The following is a 25269-nucleotide window of genomic DNA, read 5'->3' on the forward strand; positions in this document are numbered from 1 at the left end:
CTTCCGTGACAACAGATGTGGATTTGGGGGTGCCCAAGAGTGGGAGTGCCGGGGCATATGGTTTGACATGACTGGTTAGTTTTAAGCACCTGGTGTAACATTTGACGGCTACAGTCGCATGCAATTGCGAGGTTTTCCTCTTGGGCGCCAGAGGGTGGAAGAGGGAGTGTATCAGTGTGTGGGACAGCATATTTGTTGTCGAGGCTGTGTCTTCTAGGTTTCTCCCCGCGAGCCAGGCAGTCACCCATTGCAGTTGTGCAGCCAGATAGTAAAGCTCTAGATTTGGTACTGCGAGGCCACCGTCACTGACCGGTACGTATAGCTTTTTCAGGGCCACTCTGGGTCTCCCGGTGTTCCATATCAAGTCTCTGATCATGGTTTCTAGCCCTCTGAAAGTGCGAACCTGAACGTATATCGGTATGTTGGCGAAATAATATAGGAGTCTGGGTAGGACGATCATTTTCACCAGAGTCACCCTGCTCGGCACATTTAGAGGGAGTGACTTCCAGAAGGAAATCTGGGATCTTATGGACGTTATGGCGCGGTTCAGGTTGCCATCTAGGATATCTTGGGGTGTTCTATACACGTGAATGCCCAGATATTTGAACGTGGTGTGGTGCCATGGCAGTCGCTCGCCGTTTATCGTGATTTCTGGGTCAGGAGTGTCCGGAGCGAACGCATACGCTCCCGACTTGGCCCAGTTAACTTTGAGGCCAGACATGGACTCGAAGGTCCGGAAGATGTCCGACAGCTCTGGCGGCAGTTGAGTGAGGTCTCTGACATAAAGGAGCAGGTCGTCCCCATATAGCGACACTATGTGCATGCCGTCCGTCAACGGGATGCCCCAGTCCGTGCCCTTGGCGTGCAATATCTCGGCCAGGGGTTCTATAGCCAGTGAAAAGAGCAGCGGGGACAGCGGGCAGCCTTGCCTGGTGCCGTGTCGGACTCTGATGGGGTCGGACATTAGCTTGCCCGTGCGGACTCGCACTTCTGGGTGTCTGTACAGCAGTCCGACTAGCTCTATGTAGTAGTCTCCTAGCTCGAATTTGCGCAACACTGACAGTAGATAAGGCCATTCCACCGAGTCGAATGCCTTCTCAAGGTCCAAAACCAGACAGCCCGATCTCGGACATTCCTGCACCGCATAGGTCTGCATCCGGAACAACCTGCGTATGTTTTGGGAGGTACATCTGGCCGGCACAAAGCCGTTCTGGTCAGCGTGTATCAGGGCGGGCACCAGGGTTGCTAGGTGCCTGGCCAGAGTCGACGCCAGGATCTTATAGTCTGTGTTCAGCAGCGCCAGTGGCCTGTACGACCCCAGTGACAAATCATCTCGGCCCGGTTTGAGAAGGGACACCAGCGTCGCCTCATTCATTGACCGGGGCAAAGCCGAGTCTTACAGCGCTGTTGAGTACACCTTGAGTAGCTCTGAGATCAGGATGTCGGAGCAGGCCTTATAATACTCCGCTGGTAGCCCATCCGGGCCGGGGGCTTTGCGATTCGAGAGGGCGAAAATGGCCTCCCGTAGTTCATCAGCCACCAGTGGGGCTCCCAGGTCGTCACCTTGGTCGTCTGTCAGGACTGGTAGTGTGATTTCGTCTAGGTACGCCGTAATGGTCGGCTGTGTGGTCAGCAGCCGAGACTCGTACAGCGCACGATAGTACGCTAGAAACGCCTCATGAATTTTCGCCTGGGTGTATGCCACTGGGCTGGTAGTCAGGCGTATCGCTGTTACGGGTGTAGTGCGCTACTCACGTTGTATCAGCCAGACTAATAGCCTGCCAGGTTTGTCTCCAGTATGGTGCGTGCGGGCTGAGTGGGCTGTGTAATTGATGTGTTTCAGCCTATCGAGTAGTCTATCGTGGTCTGTCTGTGCCTCTAGTAAGTCAGTGTTGGCACCAGTGGCAGCCGTCAGCTCTGCCTGTAGCAAAGTTGACTCTAAGCGTCTGAGGTCCGCTTCTATCCGTCTCCGTGAATGGGCCTGTGTACCTAGGCAGTGCCCCCTGAGAACCACCTTAAACACATCCCACTCAATTAGCGGCGTCGATGCCGTGCCAGCATTGTCGTCGAAGTATTGCGCCGTTTGTGCGCTGATAGAGCTGCGAAACGGGCCGTCGAGTAGCAAATCAGGCTGTAGGCGCCATGTGGGTATCTGGGGTCGTGGCTGCTCCCATGTCAGGTCCAATAGATGTGGGTTGTGGTCAGAGTGCGTGCGGCCCATGCAACAAGTGTCAGTGACGAGTGGTAGGATCTCACTGGATACCATGTACCTGTCGAGGCGCACCTGTAGGGCGTGGGCTCCCGAGTAATATGAGTAGTGTCTGGTATATGGGTTACGGGTGCGCCATGCGTCATGCAGATCCCATTGTGTGGACCACGCTTGTAGCGCACTTGCAGTGTTGTGTGCCACTGAGGTGGGTGGCGGAGGGCGTGAGCGATCTAGGGCGATATTAAGTGTGCTGTTGTAGTCCCCACCAAGCACCCAAGGGACTCCATGCCAGGGGGCCAGTGTGCTTGACAACCGATCAAGGAAGTCCGCTAGTCCAGTGTTGGGTGCGTACACCGACACCAGCACCAGCGGAGTCCCGTCAAGTGTGCCGTGGATCGCGGCGTATCTCCCCTCGAGATCTATGTGTGCGTCCCGTGTCAACCATGGAATGCCCGGCCTTACCCACACCAGCGTTCCTTTAGCATAGGAGGAGTGGCCTGTGGCATACAGCTGCCGGCGCCCTCTGCGTCTCAGTGTGGGTATTTCCGTGGCGCTTAGGTGTGTCTCTTGGAGGAGTGCGATTTGGACATGGTGGCGTTTGAGGTACGAGTAAATTTGGTAGCGGCGCGCCGGTGTGTGTATAACTCTCACATTCCACGTACATATCTTAATGGTAGACATTACAGTGTTTTAACAGGCCCCACCCTCCAGGTCCTCCCATCCCTCCCCGAGCGTCCCACTGTTACTATCGGATAGGCGTCCCCAGCAAACATACAGGTACTGATAATTACACACCACTTTAAGATCAAGGGAGGGGAGGAGAACAAGGCTATCGGAACATTAAGCCATTGAACAGTATGAACATTCAAAATACCAAAAGGTCGGATGCTCCCGTCCATACTCTAGGAGAGCAACAAAGTTTAAGTCTAAGGGGTGTGTGTGTGCTTTGTGCACAGTGGTAGAAGGTTCGAGTACGCAAAGTTATGGTGTGAGGGCCTGCCTTCCTCCCGGGAAGGACGTGCTAGCCTGAGCCGCCTTTGCATGTAGGGGGCCCCAATAGCACAAGTAGGAAGTGCCATACGTTAAGTGTCTCAGTCGATCCGCTGCCGGGCGAGGTGCCTCTGGAACCGGGCGCCCGTCCAACATGGGCACCCAGTGTTCTCATTTGGGTCGTTGTCTGTTGGGGTGTGGGGGGGGTGTTTAGCGTGAGTTGGTCGCGCTGCCTATCGCCAGGGGCAGAGGCGTTGTCTTTAGCGGTGCGTGACCTCCGCTGATGCTGCGTTGTTTGTCTGACTGTGTGCACCTTCGGGTCCAGTGCAGCAGTTCTTGGCAATGTATCTGAGGGGAACTGGTCCCCCGGCGCTGTTAGCCGATGTAGTCCGCCGTTTGCGGAGTGACGTCCGGTTGGCCTCCTGATGTTTGTGAGTCCGGCATGCCATAAACTGCCTCATCGTCACTGGGGATATCCTGCACACTGCCGCTCGCCGCATCACTTAGCGCAGGGGATCTGCTGAGCTCCATTACCAGGCGGAGGGCGTCCTGTTTCTCTAGCCGTGCGGTGTCCGCTGGGGGGGGGATTCCTCTTTGTGCTCTGCGCGCCTGCCTGCGCCCACGGGCGGGTCCTGCGCTTCCGTCTGTTGCCCCCGAATTGTTTCCTTGGTGTGGGGCCCGTGGTTGTTCTGGGGATCGTGTCCACACCGCTGTCCAGCCAGTCTTCCACATCTTTTGGTTCAGTGAAGAAATGAGTGCGTTCTCCAGCCACCACCCTCAGTTTCGCGGGGAACAGCAGCGAGTATTGCAAACCCAGTTGCCTCAGCCGTTTCTTCGCCTCCAGGAAGGAGTGTCTTTGCCGCTGTACCTGGACAGTGTAGTCCGGGAAGAACGTTATAATCGCATTTTCTATTCGGACCTCGTGGAGCTTGCGCGTTTCACGCAGGATGGAGTCGCTGTCTCGATAGTTCATTATGCGGAGCAACATGGGCCTCGGGTTGGAGCCCGTCGCAAGAGGTTTGGTGGGGACCCTGTGCGCTCGTTCTATCACAAAGTGAGGGGAGAGCGAACCTTCCGGTAGTATGTCTTTCAGCCATCGTTCCATATGTTCCTCAGGGGTCCGCCCTTCCCATTTCTCCGGAACCCCAACTAGTCGCACGTTGTTCCTTCGTGCCCTGCCTTCCGCATCCTCAGCCCTGTCCTCGAGGAACTCCACACTATTTAGTAAGTCCTGGATCTGTTTATGTGACTGGTCGGCCTGGGGCTTAAGTACCTGCACTTCGTTCTCCATATTCGTGGTGCGGTCCGCCAATTTTTTATGGTCCGCTCTCTAGTGCGTCAAATCGATGGCCACGCTATCGATTTTTGTGGCCAGGGACGTGCGAGGGAGCTGTATCTACTCTTCCAGCCGCTCCATGGCTGCTAGCATGGTGTCTAGCTTCGTCGCGGTTTGGTCCTGGTCGGAGCCCTTTCCAGATTTGTCCATTTTACCCTTCGAGTTGTTGCCTCCGTTCCCGGTGCGGGTCCTGGGTTCAGTAGACCTCTATCACGGTGTACCGCCTCCGCTTCTGTAGCGTGGCCTTGGGGGGGTTTGCTAGTAAATACGGCTGTTAGAGGCACGTGGTTGAGTCGATACGTCGATAGTCCGTGGCGTCTTGCGTCTGCTAGGCCGCTGGTTTCTCGGGGAGACGCAGTGTCAGGCCGGCGTGTGTTTCCCAGTGGGTGTTGTTAGTGGGGCCGCAGGGCGTGCAGGCTGTTACTCCACCCTCGTAGTGCAGGCAGGTGTATGGTATCTGTGCCCCCCAGGTCAGCGCTAGTACCTCGTGTTCCACTGGTGGGTGGGCATTGCGGCCTCCAGTGCACTCCTCCGGGCCTTTCCAGCAATGGCGTCGGCCTCTCCAGCCAGTCTCGGCGCCTAATTCCGCTCCTCACCCGGCCCACCGCAAGCAGTGCCTACGTCTCTGATCACCTGGCGCCGGGGCAAGCGTGTATGCAGCAGCAGTTTCCGGGTATGGCTGGTCAGCTCCGCCGTCTCGGCCCCAGGTCCTCTGCCACCCAGTCAGTGTTGGTGTGCAGCACGCCTCTCCCCACTGGGCAGGGCCCTTCCGCGGACAGTGTGTGGGTAGCGGGGCCCCCTGCCGGGTCGGGCCAGGTCTCCGGTGCCGAGTTCGCGCCTCAGGTTGGCGCGCAAGCTCTCACTGGCAGGCCGCGATGTCAGGCCTACCTCGCCTGGTGGAGCCGCGGTCTGTCCTAAGCTGCCGGCGGGACTGGAGGCGAGGCGGCCGGCCTGGGCGCCTCGGATTTCACGGTGCAGCACTGACGGGCCGATTTCCGCCAGATTTGGTGTGGTGCTTCAGGGTGATGTCAGACAGCAGCGCCGTCGGTTTTCGGCCGGCTAGGATCGGTGGTTGCCGGATAATTGCGCCGGGAAGGGGAGCTCGGAGCGGAGCTCTACCCCAAGGCAGCTATTCACGTTGCGTGCTTAGCCACGCCCTTACACTTACTGGTTCTATCATACTCCATAGAACCCCATCACAATAGTGACCAAGACTCGTTGGCATATGTCATGAATTTAACATATGCTTCTCCTATTAAATGTAGCAGGCTTACTACCCTCATTCTAACTTTTCAATATTAAAAGATCAGTCGGTGGCCTTGATCATTGGCTTGCCACCATTAGCTCTTAGTCCTGTTGTCCTGAGCATAAGCTTCACGATAAGGCAAAAAGTGTGCCATCAAATGCTTTAATCAATGATCTGGGCAGAGATTTCAGGCTTCGTGCCAATTCAGTATGGGCGAACAAATTACATTTGGGCGGCGGGGGAAGTCAATTGATTTTTCATTTGCAAATAACCGTGGCACCCTTTCATGGATCTGCATGAAATTCTACAAAGACTTAACTTATGATTATATTGTTATAGTTATACTTGTACTCACTCCTATCTTACTTCTACCCACACCCCATCAAGATCATAGTGGGAGCACCTTCTGCCAGATCTCTTGGGACTACCCTACCCCCATACCTGTGTATGATACATCTGGGAGCCAATCTGGGTAAGAGCAGGCTATCTTCCGTTGCATTATGAAGGTGGAGTCAGCAGGGCTGCGTCACAGTGCACATCATTCCAGGATAATCCCAGCAGAAGTGCTCCTCTGTGGAACTTGGCTCCGAGGCGGTTTATATAATAAAAGCGCTGTTCCAATTGTACTGTGTCAAAGGTGCAGAGCTGATGTGATTGTTTGTTTGTCTTGAGACTGTCTCCAACCGGACAACCAAATGCAAGGGCATCGCGTTCAATGTTCATAGCCTTGGACAGTGTACAGGCAACATGATTAAAACTCTTACTGAGAAATGTGCTGCATGCAGAACAGTTTCTATATTATTGTGTAAGTGCAAAGCTTGTAGAACGTCACCATTAGAAAACAAGCATTTGCAATGCAATAGGTCTCGCATTATTTAAGTTTGAGCTATTAGCATTGTAAATGGCAATTGTTTTTTGCTTTATGCTATAGTTTTTTTTTTACATAAAAAGCTTCATATAAAATATGTTTTATTAAAGTTATTTATGCAGTATCTAAATTTTGTTTGCATAAAACAGTATAATAATATCTTAGTAAAAAAGTCAAATATTTTAATGGAAATTCACCAAATGTTCATTTATGTGTTGGTTTTGAAAATAGCTAAATTAATAGCTTTGTCATTTACAATGCCAATAGTTATAACTTTCGCAAATGTGACACCTATAGCATTTGTAATGCAACATTTGTATTTACGTGACTTAGATGTATTGATATTACAAATAACAATGGCTTTTAATGTTTTTTAATACTTAATAAAAGTGATTGTAATTTATAATGGCAATAGCTTAAACTTTTGTAAATAACTTTTGTGAAGATTATGTTCAGTGTATTTTATTGTAACAAAATCCAAGAACAGAAGTGAAATATTAACATCTTTTTGTGACATTTGTAATAAAGCTTGAAACATTGAGAGAACATATTTGTGCTGTGGTGGTGCTGAGTGATGCTGTGGTGGTGCTGAATGGGGCTGTGGTGATGCTGAGTGATGCAGTGGTGATGCTGAGTGATGCAGTGGTGGTGCTGAGTGGTGCTATGGTGGTGCTGTGGTGGTGCTGAGTGATGTTGTGGTGGTGCTGAGTGGTGCTGTGGTGGTTCTGAGTGATGCTGTGGTGGTTCTGACTGATAATGTGGTGGTGCTGAGTGACTGTACTCACTGTCACTCTGCACTCACTGTCACTCTGCACTCACTGTCACTGCACTCACTCTGCACTCACTGTCACTCTGCACTCACTGTCACTCTGCACTCACTGTCACTCTGCACTCACTGTCACTCTGCACTCACTGTCACTCTGCACTCACTCTGCACTCACTGTTTCTGCACGCACTCTGCACTCACTGTCACTCCGCACTCACTGTCAATCTGCACTCACTGTCACTCTGCACTCACTGTCACTCTGCACGCACTCTGCACTCACTGTCACTCTGCACTCACTGTCACTCTGCACTCACTGTCACTCTGCACTCACTGTCACTCTGCAGTCACTGTCACTCTGCACTCACTCTGCACTCACTGTTTCTGCACGCACTCTGCACTCACTGTCACTCCGCACTCACTGTCACTCTGCACTCACTGTCACTCTGCACTCACTGTCACTCCGCACTCACTGTCACTTCGCACTCACTGTCACTCCGCACTCACTGTCACTCTGCACTCACTGTCACTCCGCACTCACTGTCACTCCGCACTCACTGTCACTCTGCACTCACTGTCACTCCGCACTCACTGTCACTCCGCACTCACTGTCACTCTGCACTCACTGTCACTCTGCACTCACTCTGCACTCACTGTTTCTGCACGCACTCTGCACTCACTGTCACTCCGCACTCACTGTCACTCTGCACTCACTGTCACTCTGCACTCACTGTCACTCTGCACGCACTCTGCACTCACTGTCACTCTGCACTCACTGTCACTCTGCACTCACTGTCACTCTGCACTCACTGTCACTCTGCACTCACTGTCACTCTGCACTCACTCTGCACTCACTGTTTCTGCACGCACTCCGCACTCACTGTCACTCCGCACTCACTGTCACTCCGCACTCACTGTCACTCCGCACTCACTGTCACTCTGCACTCACTGTCACTCTGCACTCACTGTCACTCTGCACGCACTCTGCACTCACTGTCACTCTGCACTCACTGTCACTCTGCACTCACTGTCACTCTGCACTCACTGTCACTCTGCACGCACTCTGCACTCACTGTCACTCTGCACTCACTGTCACTCTGCACTCACTGTCACTCTGCACTCACTGTCACTCTGCACGCACTCTGCACTCACTGTCACTCTGCACTGTCACTCTGCACTCACTGTCACTCTGCACTCACTGTCACTCTGCACTCACTGTTTCTGCACTCACTGTTTCTGCACGCACTCTGCACAACATCTAATTATTTTAGTTCCTAAAATTATCTTGCAGAGTAACCTAAATTGAGGACTGTCAGGAAACGCAAAAAGAGTCTGCAGAAAGAAAACCGTATCCATTACACCAAACATTACCAAAGGTTTGCAACTTTTTCGCTGAGGGGGAATACTAAGGAAATACCAATTTTAGGCGTGAATGTGCTGTTTGTCACGTAGTAATATGTTCCCAATATGTGCTGCTCAACCATGACAGCCAAAACTACTTCTACCATGTCATTTCCGAGGGGAGCCAAATGTGCATCTGTACGCTGTTTGGATCTGGGGGGAACATCATGCCCGCATTCTGAGTCTTTAACGAGCTCCGTGGAGCCCACCTTTTTACACTAAAAATAATGCAGGTGATACAGGTGCAAAACGGAGGTTGGGCAGAAGATCGGCATGTCATTTAATTAATAATTGATGATAATCAAATGCCATGCCGATCTTCTGCCCAACCTCCGTTTAACACCTGTATCACCTGCGTTAGTTTTAGTGTAAGAAGGTGGGTCCACGGAGCTCGTTAAAGAAATCAGACATAAAAAGACAAGGCAAAGCCTTCTCTCTGGCTGCTTTAACAAGCTCCGTGGAGCCCGCTTTTTTACAGTCTGGCTTCTTGGCTTGTGTATCACTGCCGTACTCCTGTTCTCCTGTTCTACTGAACAGGAATCCCTCCCATGCCAGTTCCTTACCTTACTTGCGAAGAGGATCCCACGGTGGGCAGCAATAACGTGCCTCAAACGGTCAGAGGCGAGCTGCATATGCCAGTAATGGCGACTACTACGCCTGTGAAAGCACGACTCGTACGTACGTGCGCTCTTGGGCCAAATAATTTTCCCGGATTATGCAGGCAGCAAGTTTTTTGCGCTGCAGCTGCAATAAGGTCAATTTTCCCAACGTGAGCGCGGCGCCCCTGGCTGCTTATGACGGCGCACCGGGGCGCCGCGGCGCACAGTTTGGGAACCACTGTTCTAAGCATTTTTTTATGCAGCGTCGTTTTGCGCCGGCCTGCGACCAGGAAGTCAGGCAGGCCGGGCGGGACAACCGGAAGTAGGAGGGCGGGAGCCTACCCCGCCTCCCACGGAAGAGCCGCGATTGTTTGGCGCACCGGAGCAGGCAGGAGCCTACCCTGCGCCCCGGTGCCGAAGAAGGGAAGAAGAGTCTTGCTGCCGGTGGGAGCCGCTGCACTGAGGATGCCGGTGAGTGGGGCGTCGCCTTGTTGGGGGGGGGCATCTGTGCGCGCGCGCGCGGCGGCGGACTGTGTATGTGTGTGAGCGTGCATGTGTGTGTGTATGTGTCCTGGAGTCTGTGTGTATGCGTGTGTGTGAGGGGGGGGGGGGGGGGGGTTGCCTGTCTGGGTGCCTGCGTAAGTGTAAATGCGTGTGCGTGTGTGTGGAGCCGAGAGGAGAGGGGCTGGTGTGTGTGGAGGGGTCTCTGTGTATGCGTGTAGGTGACGGGGGTGTGCCTGTGTATGCGTGTGTATGTGCGCATGCGTGAGTGCTGTGTATGCGTGTGGCTGTGATGTGCGCATGCGTGAATGTTGACGCGCGTGCACGCAGCTCAATCCAGCCAGGATAAGCTCGTCACAGTTTCTTGTCCCTCATTCCCCCGTGTCAGACAGCTTTAAGTCTCCAGCCTGGACGCATCCTTCGGATGCGATGTCCAGGCGAGACCTAAAGATGTCAAGTTTAAACATGTAACTAAAATGGAGGTTTGAACCCGGGCCCTTTGCACATTAAAATTCCACTGCTTCCTAGTAGAAGGATTTTTTTCATTAACGGGTACAGTTAAAGTTAGGGTATTAGTGCAACTTGTAATGCCTGCTACCTGTAAAGAAGCATAATATCGACTGATTTTGCTTCTCTACAAGTGAGAGAATATCCCGTTATCAATTAACTAAAATAGTCATGGAAGTTGACAATAATATCAACTAGAACAATTGATTGAAGCACATTTCCGTGGGTTTTTCACAGATATTAGAACATTGGAATGTTGGGAGCTCCATTGCAGACAATGGAGTGCTACCTGCTTCTACGGGCCGGTAAAGGCCCGGAGAGTAACATTCCAATGTTCTACAAAGGCTTCTCGAAGCTTGAGGGGATTTATATCCCCTCGCGCATCGAGAACCCTTTGTTTAATTCTAGTGGCAGAATGTTCTAATAGCCTTATTGCCCTTCGTAGCAGGGCTATACCGGCAATTAAAGTCCTGCTGTCTCGTTAAAGTCCCTCGCCTTCGGCTCGAGCCTTTAACGATTCAGCTGGCCTTTAATAGCCTTTATAGCCCGCTACGGCGGGCTATAAGGCTATATTAGACACACTTAAATTATTGCTTTTCACACTATTCAGCCAAATTCCAAAGATGAATTAACAATAAAGAACTTTGGCCTCATTGAATGTTCAAGAAACAAATACAAATATTTAACAAAAAAATAAAATAATGCACTTGTAGTGAGCATTCAATCCACCAAGCAGGGTGTTACACCAAACAGCCAGTAGCAAAAGATGAGATAGTATCATTCTGCCTTCCAGATTGTGCTACCACTGTAATGCAAATGGAAGTGTTTTAATTTATAAAGTAAACTCAATTGTTACACTCGCACCATTTGTTAAATTCAGTTATCTCCTATGTACATTCTATACAGACAGCATTCATTTGATGCTACCTTTTTCCCAGCATTGGCAAAGCCAATAGGGCATGATTTAATTCAGTAAAGTGTGTAGTGCTCGTAAACCCCATTTGTGAATGTCTTTGTTCACATGTGATGGCACAATACAACCACAACTATTGGCTTTGTCAGTGTAGTTTTACCTTACAAATGCCCTGTTTGACCCTTGATTGTTTGTGTGAGTATACCCATCTGTTTGCCAGGCTTTTGGCTGAAAGCCTAAGACTATTGCTTGCTTGTTTCCATGGACATAAAATCTCATTAGATGTAAGCTGCTGAAATTATATTTTGTTTACCAACAAATTTGCAATTGTATTTTTACAAAACGTTGTACTCCCGATCCTGTGCTCTATTTGCCTGTTGTCCTACCCCAATAGCTATTAATTCACTGGTTTTTCTCAGCCTGTCACATTTTGTAGTGAAAGCATTTGTCAGTATACCTACTTTCCATCTGTTATCAGTGCTTCCCAGTGAGTTGCAGAACCCACTTCCCCTTTTTGCTAGCTATTCCTTAATGCCTTTATTAATCTTACTGTTTGTTACCAGATGTACAATATGAATTTCCAAACTTTTCAAGTTTTGGGTTTTGACGCCTTACAGACAAATGTGATTTTTAGGATTGACCAAGACCACGTCTGTGATATTTCTTAAATTCATTTTTCAAATATCAATCGTGTGTACCTCAGCAGTTGTGCTTCTGCTCATCAGTCACAAATATTTTCCGTAACCTTAATATTTGGGGTGAGAATAGGAATAATGCCTTCTGTTCTGGTATCTCTCCCAACATTCATTATATAATCTCAAACAAGAGTTTGAAAAAAAGACCTAACGGGAACGGTACGGTCATAGCAAAGTTTGGCTGCAACCAAGAAGAAAGAGAGAATTAGACAAAGCCAATGAAAATACATAGTTGAGTAACAGCTGATGAAATTGAATGGTTAGAAATGATTGAGCATAGGAGCTAAAGGATAAAAGAACATCAGGAATAGCATATATGGAATAAAACAGAATGTTTTTAGATAAATTGCCATTTTGAAAAGGTCGGATACAAAAGCAGATTAGCAATCTAGAAGGGAGTGAAGGTTTCTGGTCAAGATACAGTTGTATATGTAAGAAATGTAATGGGTGAAAAATGAAGAAATCAGCACCCTATAGTATGCTAATTTTAAGTAACTGAAAGCTGGAGATCCAGACCGCAACATTGATTTTTATTTTGTAAGGAAAAGGTAACAAATCTACAGAAAGCTCAGATGATAGAAAAATTAATAAGTAACTTGATAACACAGGCGGATAAGCTACACTAGGAGGAAGAAGTTCAGGGTGGAAAAAAGTACTTCTTTTTCGCCAGGATGTAGTCTGAATGCGTGTGCACTCATCCAAGATTTAACTGAAGGAATAAAAAGTCATTATAAAGCATGTAATAGGAATTCTAGTCCTGTAATGGAAAGATTATATAATGGCAGAAAGCATTTGAACAGTGTCGACACAATGGCAAAGAAATAGAACTTATGGAATGAGAAATAAGAAGATGTATAGCTCTCAGAGGAAATAGGATAGAGCTTCAGTGTTTGGTGCTGGATTATGAAAAGCAACATCATTTTAGTATGGTTAAGCATAAGCACATGGGGGCGCAGAGGCACGTTACTACTGACTAGCAGGCTAATGTATGAAGAGTTCTAAAGTGAGAAACAACATAAGGTCCAGCAAACAAATATTAATAGCAGTGAGTGGTTGTAGCAGTACTTGGATTTTCTGACATTTCACGAAAGACATTAATGCAAGAATGATTGGCCATTTCCATTGTTTGTCAAGTACCAAGTTAGATTAAAACAAAGGGAGGAGAATAAGACCAACACAAGATAACTGCTAATAATTTGTCATAGTGAACAATTGTTGAAAGGTTTGAGTGAAAAGGTATGAGATCGTAAAACATCCAGTAGAGAATTGCTAAAGTCGGTAGATTAGAAAAGCATGTTTATAGGTGGTCCATATTGTAGGGAGTTGATGAAAAGGTTAAAGTTTTCTCAAATAATAGGGAACGGGGAGCTGTCAGTAAACAAGTGTCATGTTTCTGGGCCTAACGGACCTCACTGAAATTGTACTTGTTCTTTTTCTAAAGTAGTTTGTTATAGGAGTTAAAATCACATTTTCTTTTAGGTGTATAAAATTAGGACTTTATGGGGACAAAAATTATGGGTGATTTACCCCGTCCAGGTATCTGAGCTGATCTGAGCTCGGCAAGAGTGAGAATGCGGAGTGCTCCTCCATGCATCAATCCATCATATGACCACATCACTGGTCAAAGAGGTGCCTCAAGTGGAAAGTTTTCTATCTGTATGTGGCTGATGATCAAAGTCCATATTCATCTTGTGGCACTCTTATTTGTGATATAAAATGAGCAGAATAGCATGCTCGTCCGTTCACCGAAAATGCCACGGCTTCTTATCTGGTTATGAAGTGCTAATTATGAAATGGTCACCTTAAGCCGAGGTACGGCTATGCGTATTTGAATAATGCCTTGTATGCCCTTGCTCTGTCTTCTTGTGCTAGGACAAAGTGGGTAGAGAATTCACGATTAGACCTAGGGTCTGATTTATATCTGGGTGAATGGATGTAAATCCATCGGTATGATGGAGTACTTTACTCCCTCCATACCGAGGGCCCTTTGTCTGCTAAATTCATTTTTCATTTTCAATCTTTATTTCGACCATTTGGTCATAAAAGATACACATAAATTTAAAAATCACATAATTGTATCAGATTTGATAAAACATTAGTACATGATTTAAAATCCACATCAAACGTTATTAACATTGTTAAAAATAAAGGAATTCAACAGTCTACCCCGCATCTTTTAAAAGGCGATTACGTGTATACCACACATTTGTAAAAAATTTGGCAAGCGCAAAAACAATTGGGCCGGAAACATCACATTTTAGAATCCTATACATAGGCATATATTCCCTGCCACCCAAGTTCTTGATCAAAGGCAGTAGCCAGTACTTTCTGGCTGCCATATATGCTGGGCAGAAAAAAATCACATGCAAGTCATTTTCCTCTTTGTCAACACAAAGGGGACAATACTTAGTGGAAGGGACTTGCGACCAGGTACTAGAAAAGGAGCGCAAGGGCAGTGTGCCGTATCTCCACTGGAGAAATAACTTTCTAGTGAGAACGGGGTATATAGGATCAAAAGCCTTTTCGAATGCGTAAAGGTCCTTGTTTTGTAGGAATTTAGAGGAAAGAGACCCCTCTGTCTGGGTAGCTAAAGCCCTTTCCCTTTTGTGTTCATGATACAGATTCGCCAGAAATCTCTTAGAGATTCTGGGTGCTGTATCTGCTGGTTTATTCCACAATTCGGGGAGCCCCAGATCTGTGCACACTGACTGGATATTTTGGACCCAGGGGATACTAAGCGCCTTGGGGTGTTTTAATATTTCAGCCAGTTCTGCCCTATAGTCGGCGAGATCGTCACTGCTCCAAAGCCTGCGCCAGAAGGCTATGGGTCTTAGACTTATCTCGTCGGCAAGAGGCCGTAGCCCTAGATCAAGCCTCAGAGGTAGAAGTGGGGTGCTGGGAGGAAGTGCGGTAATTTGCCTTACGAATCTGTTTTCCGTGACTGACAGATTCTGACATGGAGTATGGCCCCACAATTCAGCCCCGTACAAGATCGCCCCCCCTGGCTTGTGCTTTATATATCTGAATTAGGGCCCCCAATGGGCGATAAGTCGAGCCAGTCATCATCCGGGAGATACCCCCGGTGATTTGTACTAATTTAAGGTTGGCCCTAGTTTGATGGGTCCCCCAGGTCATATTTTCGTTGAGTGTCACGCCGAGATATTCAAACGTGGCTACTCTTTCCAGCCGTGCTGCTCCCAGCAGTGGATTCGGGCGCTGTTTGGGGCTTGGATTCAATACCATGTATTTCGTTTTCATGGCATTGATTTCCAATCCTCTGTCCTGACAGAAGGCCACAAAGGCATCAAGTATCCTTTGGATGCCCATGGGAGTTTTGGATACCAACAGCGTGTCGTCCGCAAACATTATTGCGGGCACACTGTTGCCATTTAATTTGGGGGCATCTGTGTAGTCAGTGGCGTTCAGATGAGCGACTACCCCGTTGACAAAGAGGCAAAACAGGGTCGGCGCCAGCACACAACCCTGTCTTACCCCCCTGCCAACGGGGAATCTCTCAGTCAGCTCCCCCGACCTCCCACACCTTACCTGGGCATAATTGTTGTGATGCAGCCTCTGTAAGGTCAATAAGATGTCTGGTGGTACGCCCATCCCTGCTAGAATGACCCATAGTTTTCCCCTGGGCACGAGGTCGAAGGCGGCTCGTAGGTCCACGAAAATCGTGTAGAGACTGCCACCCTCGAACCTCACTGTCTTCCAGTAGACCAGGTTCAATCTGAAAACCTGGTCCACAGTCGATACCCCTTTCCTAAAGCCTGCCTGATATGGACTGAGGGCACCTGCCTCCTCGATCCATTCCTGAAGCCTATTCAGGAGGACCCTGCCGAACAACTTCTGCGCTACGTCGATCAGGCTAATTGGTCTGTAGTTGGCTGGGAGGAGGGGGGATCCCTTTTTGTAAATCGGGACCACCTCAGCCCCCAGCCAAGTACTAGGGATTTCCATCCCACCGAGAATGCCATTAAAGAGAGCAGCGAGGTAGGGCGCCCAGACGGTGGGCTCCTGCTTGTACAGGTCTCCCGGTAGCCCGTCCAGCCCAGGGGCCTTCCCCGAAGCCAGGCCTGAAATGGCAGCAGTGACCTCACTCAGTGTTATTTGATCCGCCTTAGAGCCCTGCCTCTCTGGTTCGATCACCGCAGGGAGTTCTCCGGGCTCAGTGCTATATAAGGACTGGAAGTGGGCCTGCCACACTCCAGGAGCTATGTTAGGCTCCACAGCCGTATGTAAGCTCCCTGATCCCCCGTTCACCATTCTCCAAAACAGGCGTTGGTCTTGCACTGCTAGGGCCTTGGTGAGTTCTTCCCACTGGCTTTCCTCCCATTCTATTTTAGCCTGGGCGAGAAGTTTCTTGTATGCATGCCTGCATTGCTTAAGGCGTTCCCCTCCTTTACCCTCCTTTATTACTCCAAGGAGTTCTGTTTTGGCCCGTCTACAGGCCACATTGTACCATTGAGTTCTGCCATGGCACCTCTCTCTTGTCTTACGGACTTTGCAAGTGAAGTGGGGTGCCGCGATTTTTATAAGCTCATTGTGGGCATCAGACAGTTTACTCCTTATGTCTGTTTCACTTGCCACGCTATCAAGGTCCCCCACAATTACCAGGATAGGGGTAATCTCTGCATAGAGCCTTGGGAGTTTGTCCTTTTTTGTGACCATTTGCTCCCACCTGAGTCTTCTCCTGCTGCTATCTATGAGAAGCGTGGGGTGGTTCCCTTCTTCATGGGTCGCTAAGCCCTGGGGTGCTGGATGAACAAGGTCTAACTCAAGGGAATTATGATCACTGTCCAGCCTGTCTATTACCCTAAAATCTTGTATAGTAGACCACCTTGCTAGTTGGACCAGAACATAGTCCAGGTGTGACTCTCTTCCCCGGCGGTTGTAAGTATTTTTGCCAGGTGTGTCCGAGTTGACTCTCCCATTACATGCTCTAAGTCCATAACTTAGGGTAAGGGCAGTGATTTGCAGCGCCAATGGGGTCCAGGCCTTCGGGGGTGGAACATCAACCCCTGGTACTGCCCACCTAGCTTCTTCATCCGATAAGAACCCTTCTTGGAGGCCGGGGAGTGGCTCATAGTGAGAATTAAAGTCCCCACCCACCACATAGTATGAATCAGTCGACAGTTCAGATAAAAAATTCGAGAGTTCATTAAAAGTCGGTGATTCTTTTGCCTTTCCCATCGGCCGTGAATAGATGTTAACCAGCAAGAGGTTTGCTTTGTTTGGCCATGTCAGTGAGACCACCAGGATGTCATCAGAGTTGCATGGGAGCCGTGATGCCACACAGCCCAGATGAGCTGCAACCCATGTCACGAGTCCCCCTGAGGGGCGGCCTTTGCCTTCCCATCTGGCTGGAATAAAGAATGATGTGTAGCCTTGGTGTCCGAAGTCCTCTCTAGCCCAAGTTTCCTGAAACATGCATATGTCGCCAGTTTCTATATAGTTTTCCCAGGTCGGCTCTTCCAGTTTGTTTGCTAATCCCGCGATGTTCCAGGAGATTATCCTCAGATGTTCAAGAGTGGGTGATGTCAAAGTGCAAAGATTGGAAGAAGTCGGGCCTGGCTCCTCCTGTGTTGCAGGGCCTAAAGCTGGGGCAACATAGGTTACATGTGGCACCATAGAACCCCTGTCCCCCTCGCCCGCATGGTGGGGAGCCAAAGTTACCCCCTCAGCAAGAACTTCTCCATCAGTGTCTAGGTGAGAGCATTCAGTTCTGCCGTGATCTATGGCAGATGGGTCATTCAGTGGGCCAGAGCTAGGGCCGGGGGAAGAAGTAGAATGCTCGAGCGACCCAGAGGGGATCGAAGCCCCTGCCGCTGTCTTACAAGCAGAAAGTCAATCGACCCCATCCAAGCCGACCAGGCAGTTGAAGCGATTGAAATCACAGAAAGGTGTATCTGGTGGCTGAAAATAAGGGCGTTGTACAGGGCCATTGTGATTGCGACTATGTTCCACCCTTGTCCAGTCATCATACATTGGGGCCTGGCGTTTAGGAATCGGGGGGAAGAAGAATGAAACTGGGAGGGTCTGTATGGTAGAATCTAGGGAACGGTTCCTTCCTCTGCAAATGTGTCGGACCGTGCCCGGGTCCTTGAAGGTTACCATAATACAGTCCCCCACTATAGTTTTCCTAGTCTTCCCTAACCATGGAACCCTTCTTACCATGATGATTTCGTTATTATATTGGGGAGGCAGGGGTCGGTTCCAATTAAGCCATTTGATTACCTTTTTCTTGAGAGACTGGTAATCCTCATTTTCCCCTGATCTTAGGTGAGGGGCACCCGCTAAGACCACCATTAATCTATTGGCCTCTGGTGGAAGATCTGGCCTCCGTGGTCTAGGAGTTGGACAAACGGGCGTGGGTGAGGGAACATTGGCCTGGCCTTGATGCGTTCCAGAGGGCTCTATTTGTGAGCTATGTGGGGTTGAGTCCACTAGATGGGTGGGTCTGGTGCTTTGATTGTTGTGCCGCGCCTGGGTTTGAATGGCCATAAGGGGTTGGAGCGGGGGGGCAGATGGCATGCTTCTAGGGGGGGCTCTGCTGGCAATATTTGCCAAGTCTTCTTTGGAAGGTTCCGCAGTCAGGGGAGAGATTTCCACTGGCTTGGTCTGCTTACTTACTAGAGTGCTCAGGGTGGTGAGAGAGGTTTCTAGTAAGGTGAGCCTAATCTCGACTTTTTTTAAGCTGTCGGTGATTGGCTGTAAAAGGGAGCGGAGTAGGAATTCAATATTCCCCTTGGCAGAGAATGGATTAGTTGGATTTGGCGTAGTGCCCTCTTGATCTTTGGTGGTGGCATTAGTTCCGGTATTTGAGAGCTTGGAAGGAGGCACCATCTCCGTGTGCTTCCCCGGTTGGGCAATATTTGGCCGTTTCTTGCCAAAGTCCAAATGGGTTATTTTGGGTTTCCCCCGCCCTCCCGTTGTTTTCCGAGCACGTTTGCTGGGTGGGGGCCTATGTAGCTCCACCGCTACCTTTATTTTGGGCTTGCTCTTATTGGCCACTTGGATAGATGGAGTTTGAGTTACCAGGGTGACAGGTGATTGGAAAATCTCTAGGGGGACTGACTCAACGTTTTGTACAGGTGCTAACCCTAAAGTGGCGGGGATTTCCCTTAACAAGAGAGGAAAATCCTCTAGAGACAAAATGTTTGGACTGCTGGGTAGCGCTCCTCCCTCTTGGGTAGTAGGGCATGGGCTAATGTCAATCAAGGGCCTGTTTTTCATAGATTCGATGGAGCGCCTCCGCTCCGCCCTGCGTTTCTCGAGTGAACCGTCCGTGTCCACCTCGCCTTTGTTGGACTTGAAATAGTTATCCAGAGTCCCGGAGCTAGATGCTCCCTCCCTCGAGGGGGTATCCCGGTGTATGGGCGAGGGCATTACCTTGGTTGTGGCACGAAAAGAAATCAAGAGAGGGGGCCCAGCCCGGCCTCCTTCGGCCACTGACGGCCTAAGACGGTCCCGCCCTTGTCCTGGGCTTCTCCCGGCGCCCTCCCGCGCGCTCCCGCGCTGCGGTGGCCGGTGTTGGAGTTATAAGGGAGGTGACTCGCTGGTGGGCGGGGCTTGCAGGGAGAGCGGGCCAGGTGTAGACTATTGGCCGTGCAGGGACTCCTGGTAGTTGGAGTCCCTGCTTGCTCGCAGCCCTGCAGCTCTCCGCCTCTGCTCCTCACCAGCACCCGAAGCAGACAGCAGTTGAATCCAGCACTCCTCCCAGCGATGCGGGACCCGCGCAGCGGGTCCGGCGAGGAAGAGCACACAAGTCAGGCACAGCAGCAGGCTCTCAGCCCGGGATTCCTCTGTTCACGCAGGATACAGGGCAGTACAGACCCGGAAAGCGTCCCACAGAAGCAAGAAGCAGGTACGATTTTGAAGGTCCGTTCGCTGGTGGGCGGGGCTTGCAGGGAGAGCGGGCCAGGTGTAGACTATTGGCCGTGCAGGGACTCCTGGTAGTTGGAGTCCCTGCTTGCTCGCAGCCCTGCAGCTCTCCGCCTCTGCTCCTCACCAGCACCCGAAGCAGACAGCAGTTGAATCCAGCACTCCTCCCAGCGATGCGGGACCCGCGCAGCGGGTCCGGCGAGGAAGAGCACACAAGTCAGGCACAGCAGCAGGCTCTCAGCCCGGGATTCCTCTGTTCACGCAGGATACAGGGCAGTACAGACCCGGAAAGCGTCCCTATCCACTGGCCCAGCAGCCATGTCTTAACATTGGCAGTAACGTCTATCACTGCGTTTCCTGCCCGTGTATTAAAAGTTTGACAGACTGATCTGTCAATATGATGATACCATCCATTAAACGTTTAACTTGTTTTGTAGTTGTGAAAACAGATCACCAAAGCCGGATTTTGTTTTTGAATAACAAAAACTAATGACCCCTACAACCTGAGAGACTTTTTTTCCGTGGTTTGGTATAATTTTGTAGTTTTCACAGCCCCTTACTACCATGTTTTACCTGGCGGTGATGGACATGGAAAACTGATCATCTGACTACCCACTCTAAAATCGACAGATGCCTGAATGGCCTTAACTCTGATGGCTCTTACTCAGTCAAACTTTCAGAGGAGTTTGTCACCAACAGAGATGGTGTAGTCTCCATCGCTGATCTACTTAAAGTCCACCGCACGTTTCGCATAGAGGGCACTCGATAGCTGGTATGACGGAAGACCTGTGCCAAACTCTAAATCTACCCCTTCCGTTTGAGGGGTTATAATTTTATATGCTGCAAATGAGATTTCGTTTACTGTCTCACCCTGGTGTGGCCTGGTTTCAAGATGTAGCAGAGCACTATAGAGCAGAGGTCTTCAAACTGGGTGGTGGGCCCCCATAGGAGGACCCCAAGTGATCCCAGGGGAGGAGCCAGGCTCTGACCAAAAGAATCACTATGCTGATAACCAAGCGGCTCTGTAATGAGCCATCACTAACCTCTTTTGTTCTTTATATCCTGGCTGGAAGAAGGTGTCAAAAGGGAAAGGACTCAAAATATTCTTCAAAACCTCCACCCCCATTTCTAATAATCACACTGTGGATACTATTACACCTTAATGAGGCCTGCCTGGCCAGCATTGTATGTTTGGTAATTATATATTTGATTACATTTTTAAAACGATAACAGGTTTAAATATGTCTCTACATATTTAAACATTACGAGTTTAATAGAATTGTGAAAGATTTTGAGGGCCCCATTGATTTTTCTTTTTCTCCCCCAAACTTGGGAGGGGGGGGAGGAGGGGTCGGATTATAAAGTTTAAAGACCACTGCTATAAAGAGAGAAACTTAAAACACTGCATTTCACTGGTAGTGGAGACTGACACATTTAGCATAAAAGGACCATTTACCTGGTTTATTTAGAAAGTATTTTGGGAGTGTGGGGGTAACCATTCAGGAGTCCATAGACCAACTTCTGCTTTCACTCTAATATAGTGCGTTATGTTGAAAATGCCTAGACTTCTTATTTAAAAAAAAAAAACAAAAAACAAAAAACAATTTATTTTCGACATATCCCATTTTCCACTTATGGTATTATCTTTGGCAATTTTGTGTTCCTTGGTGTTGAGAGTTGAGGGGTTTTTCATACTCTAATAAATGTGGACAAATACTTTATGTATTTAAATGTTTGTACTTTAAATGTATGCCTTCTTTTAGGGGTCATTTGTTAGTAGGGATCAAATGAGTTCCTTTGAATGTTTGTAACGAGGTCCAATGGTTCCGAATAGCACTCTACCTGCGTCCACATGCCTCTTTATTGTCATGGAATTCCTTTGCTACTTACAAGAGTCTGTAGTTTTGGGTTACTTTTATCTAATATTTAGGGTACAGAGTACTACTTGAGATTTTTTCTACTGCTGTTTCTTTTAGAGCAAGCCTCCTCAGCCTTTGAAGCGATCTAGCAATTCACCAGAGCCAGTCGCAATCAGCAGAGCTAGCGGTGACAGCAGTGGAGGTGGCACCACCACCCAGGAGAATGGCGTGCTTTTTGAGGATGAGGAGCAGGACCTGTTTGCACGTAAGAGACTGAAATGAAACGTCTTTAATATAAACAATGGGAGAAACTGCTGAGCTGGGATGGACTGCATTGTACAGAAACGTTGAACACCAGACTGCAATGGTACATCATGAAAAAGTAAATCCGAGTGGCAAGTGGCGAGAATCGTGGTTAAAATGTAGCTGAATCTTTCCCCATCAAATAAGCTGCCACTTGGCAAGTTTATACTGGCATAACAAGTATTTGAATGTCACGGCATGTACAAAAATTTGGAAAATCACTGAACAGCGTTTTGTTTTCATATTTACTTGAAACAGTAAGAATGAAGCACTTTAAATGTGTTCTTTAGCACTCCTGAATGTTAAAGTAAAAACAAAAAAGGACAAAGACCCTGTTTGAAATTATTACAGATAATTTTATGTAAAGCTCTATTCAAGTATCATCTCGAGGCTTTTGCAAAATCTTGAAATGTAAGCAAATAATTGGGCGGTATGTTTCGTTGAAAAATGTGGCCACCCTACCACCAAACTAGCTCAAAGCACATGATCCCTTTAAACAGACTCAGTTCCAGGACTTGTTATATGGGGAAGCATGTACATAGTAAATGGAGCTCAATTGAAAATTGGTATATCGGGTGTCCTTTCCACACCAGAAGCAGAGGGGGAAAGCTCTATTTTATGAATATAGAACTGTATTGAAGTTACAATTCCTCTATCTTCCAAACAAAAAAAGGAAGGTTAATTCTCGGTATAATCCTAGCTAAACGAACGGGAACCTCCTTAAAGAACAAGCATTGAAAATGCAATAGGTCTCTCCTTTGATTAAGTTAAAGCCATTTGCTTTGCTAATGGTATTGTATAGCAAAGCAAATGACTTTAACTTAATGAAAGGTGAGACCTATTGCATATTTAATGCTCGCTCAATAATGTCTGTAGGTTGTTCGGGCTCGCTACGCTCACTCGCCACAGTGCAATATGACCATCATTTTACACCTCACCACTTTCAGATGTCACCAGCCACCACTGTCCTACCTCCTCTTAAGTCTCTCTCATCTCATCCTGGTTATTCCCTGCAATCTTCCTCAACTCTGAACGTCCGGGGTGATTCTGTGTCTCCTGCAATACCATCTGGTTTCCTGGGACCGACTTGAAAGAATTTTTGCAAATAACTTTATTTCTCCGACTGTGGCAATGCCTATTGTATTTTCACTTATTCCGTTATTCAATACTTACTAATTTCTCTCACAAGAAGGCTGTTCTCAGTCAAGCTAGATATTATAGTTGTTGCTAGGTGGCCATTGGCTGTTATGTGTAGTACGTTCTTTATCTTTCATTGGCTGTTTCCTAAACCATTTGGGATTTGTACTATTATTTTTTATATTTTGTGACTGCTGCTCTTAAATATAAATCAAGAATGGAAAACCTAATACTCAGCTCCCATGTCTGTAATAAAATTAAAGCTTTCCTTCATAATTTACCAAGAAAATCTATATTAGGGATCACGGAATAGTCCTTTTCTTCTTCTTGGGAGTACATAGCACTGATAGTAATAATACATTGCCGAAAATAATCCCTATTTAGGCACGAAAATGCCAACACACCTGATTTGGGCTAAAGACACGTGAAATACCAACTCCTTTTTTTTTTTTGTTGTTTTTTTTTGTTTTCTTCTTTGGATCTGTTTTTCAAATTTACAAAATAGTATAAGAAACTGGTGCATGCATCTCCTTTTTTTTTATCGCTGAAATCGGCCAAATAAAATAAGGTTTTACAAATGTGTAGCATCTCTTATTATCAGAAACTGGTGCTTGCATCTCCTTTTTTACTCTCTAAAATCGGCCAAATAAAATAAGGTTTTATAAATGTGCAGCATCTTTTATCGTCATGATTGCTCCTTTGAGTGATATTTTAAAATGAGATAATACTAACCTGTACTAACTGGGCGAGGGCTAGAGCTACCGGTTTTAGAACTGGGTGATCAAGTCTCGGCGTGGTTGTTGTACAACATTCTGTGATTAGAGACGAATCGCTTAATATCCAGTGCCTGAAAACCATATATGTGAATTTGTGTAATTTAATCGGTGTGAAGCGCTCTAATAATTTCGCACTAGATTATTAAACAAGAATAACTACTGTTCTAGAGACTTCTAACCTTGGAAAGAGTAGCAGGAATAAATACGCCAGCGACCCCTCCATATTGGAAAGCTGAATTTCGGCGGGCATTCTATTTAAACTGCTCAGGTAACCAAAGACCAGGGCACGAGCGATAGCGAAACACGTTGTCTCTTGTCATTGCATCAACTAAATTGAATATTGTTGTCGGTTATTGTATAGCGATTAATTTTGATAATATATTAAATACAAATTATAAGATCAGCAGACCTTCATAATTATCCACCCATATGTTGCATGTACTGAAATGTGGCGTATTCTAGTGAAGGCCTGGATTTACATTAGTTACACATACTACACCACCACATGTCTGAAAGGAGCGCTTGATTTCTGTTTTCTAAACCTCTATTGCCAAGCGCTTAAGCTCCCACCTCAATGACGCTTGAGTACTGATTGGTTACAGTAGACTGAACCCGACAGCTTCCCCGCCTCTCCCCTCATACGGCATCGTGCCAATGTGATCAGTTTGTATCCGTCTCTATATTTCCTCTGCATATATAGCCCTTCCTATTAGCGGTTGACAGCTTCCGCCGACCCCGCTGATACATCCAAGTCACAAAGGCAGTGACTCACCTTTGAGCACCCTTACCCCCGCTAGTACAAGGACTTTGCGTCTAATTTTCATCACCACTTTTAGTGTAAGCCCCTCGGTCGACCTCGCTCCAATCCTCTGCCCACATATTCCAATCCATATTTGTTACAGTTCTCTCTGTACCAACGTGTTCACCACCTCAGACTAGATACAAGAACCAGTCCCGGTAAAGCTGTTCCCTTTCTTTTCTGGTTGGGTGTCATAAGCACTGCACAAATCCTATAGGGTGCTCGTCAGACTGCGGACACGCTGGACACTTGGGCTGGTCACTAGTAACCAGACAGCATTCACACAAATTGCCACATCTAAGCATGAGCGGCCCTGCTGGCTGGCAGACGGCCATGCTGCCCTCTGCACGGACTGCAACCATGACACAGGGGAAGGCCGCGAAGCGGGCCGCCAGCCCTCACTCCCTCCCTCCCTCCCTCCCAAGCCTTTGTCACTGAATCAGGGCAAGCAAGCTTCAAACCACTACCCCCGCCAGCAGC

General features: G+C 48.2%; 1 protein-coding gene across 1 annotated transcript in view; it reads left to right on the forward strand.

Annotated features, from left to right (window-relative positions):
- SNX1 (sorting nexin 1) overlaps positions 1-25269 on the forward strand; it is a 672004-nt gene that overhangs the window by 46671 nt on the left and 600064 nt on the right. The window contains exon 2 of the mRNA XM_086959205.1: positions 21892-22039. Within this exon, the coding sequence (XP_086815331.1) occupies positions 21892-22039 (148 nt within the window). The remainder of the gene's footprint in view (positions 1-21891; positions 22040-25269) is intronic.

This window comes from Lissotriton vulgaris, chromosome 2_2, assembly GCF_964263255.1.
Source record: "Lissotriton vulgaris chromosome 2_2, aLisVul1.2, whole genome shotgun sequence".
Lineage (NCBI taxonomy): Eukaryota > Metazoa > Chordata > Amphibia > Caudata > Salamandridae > Lissotriton > Lissotriton vulgaris.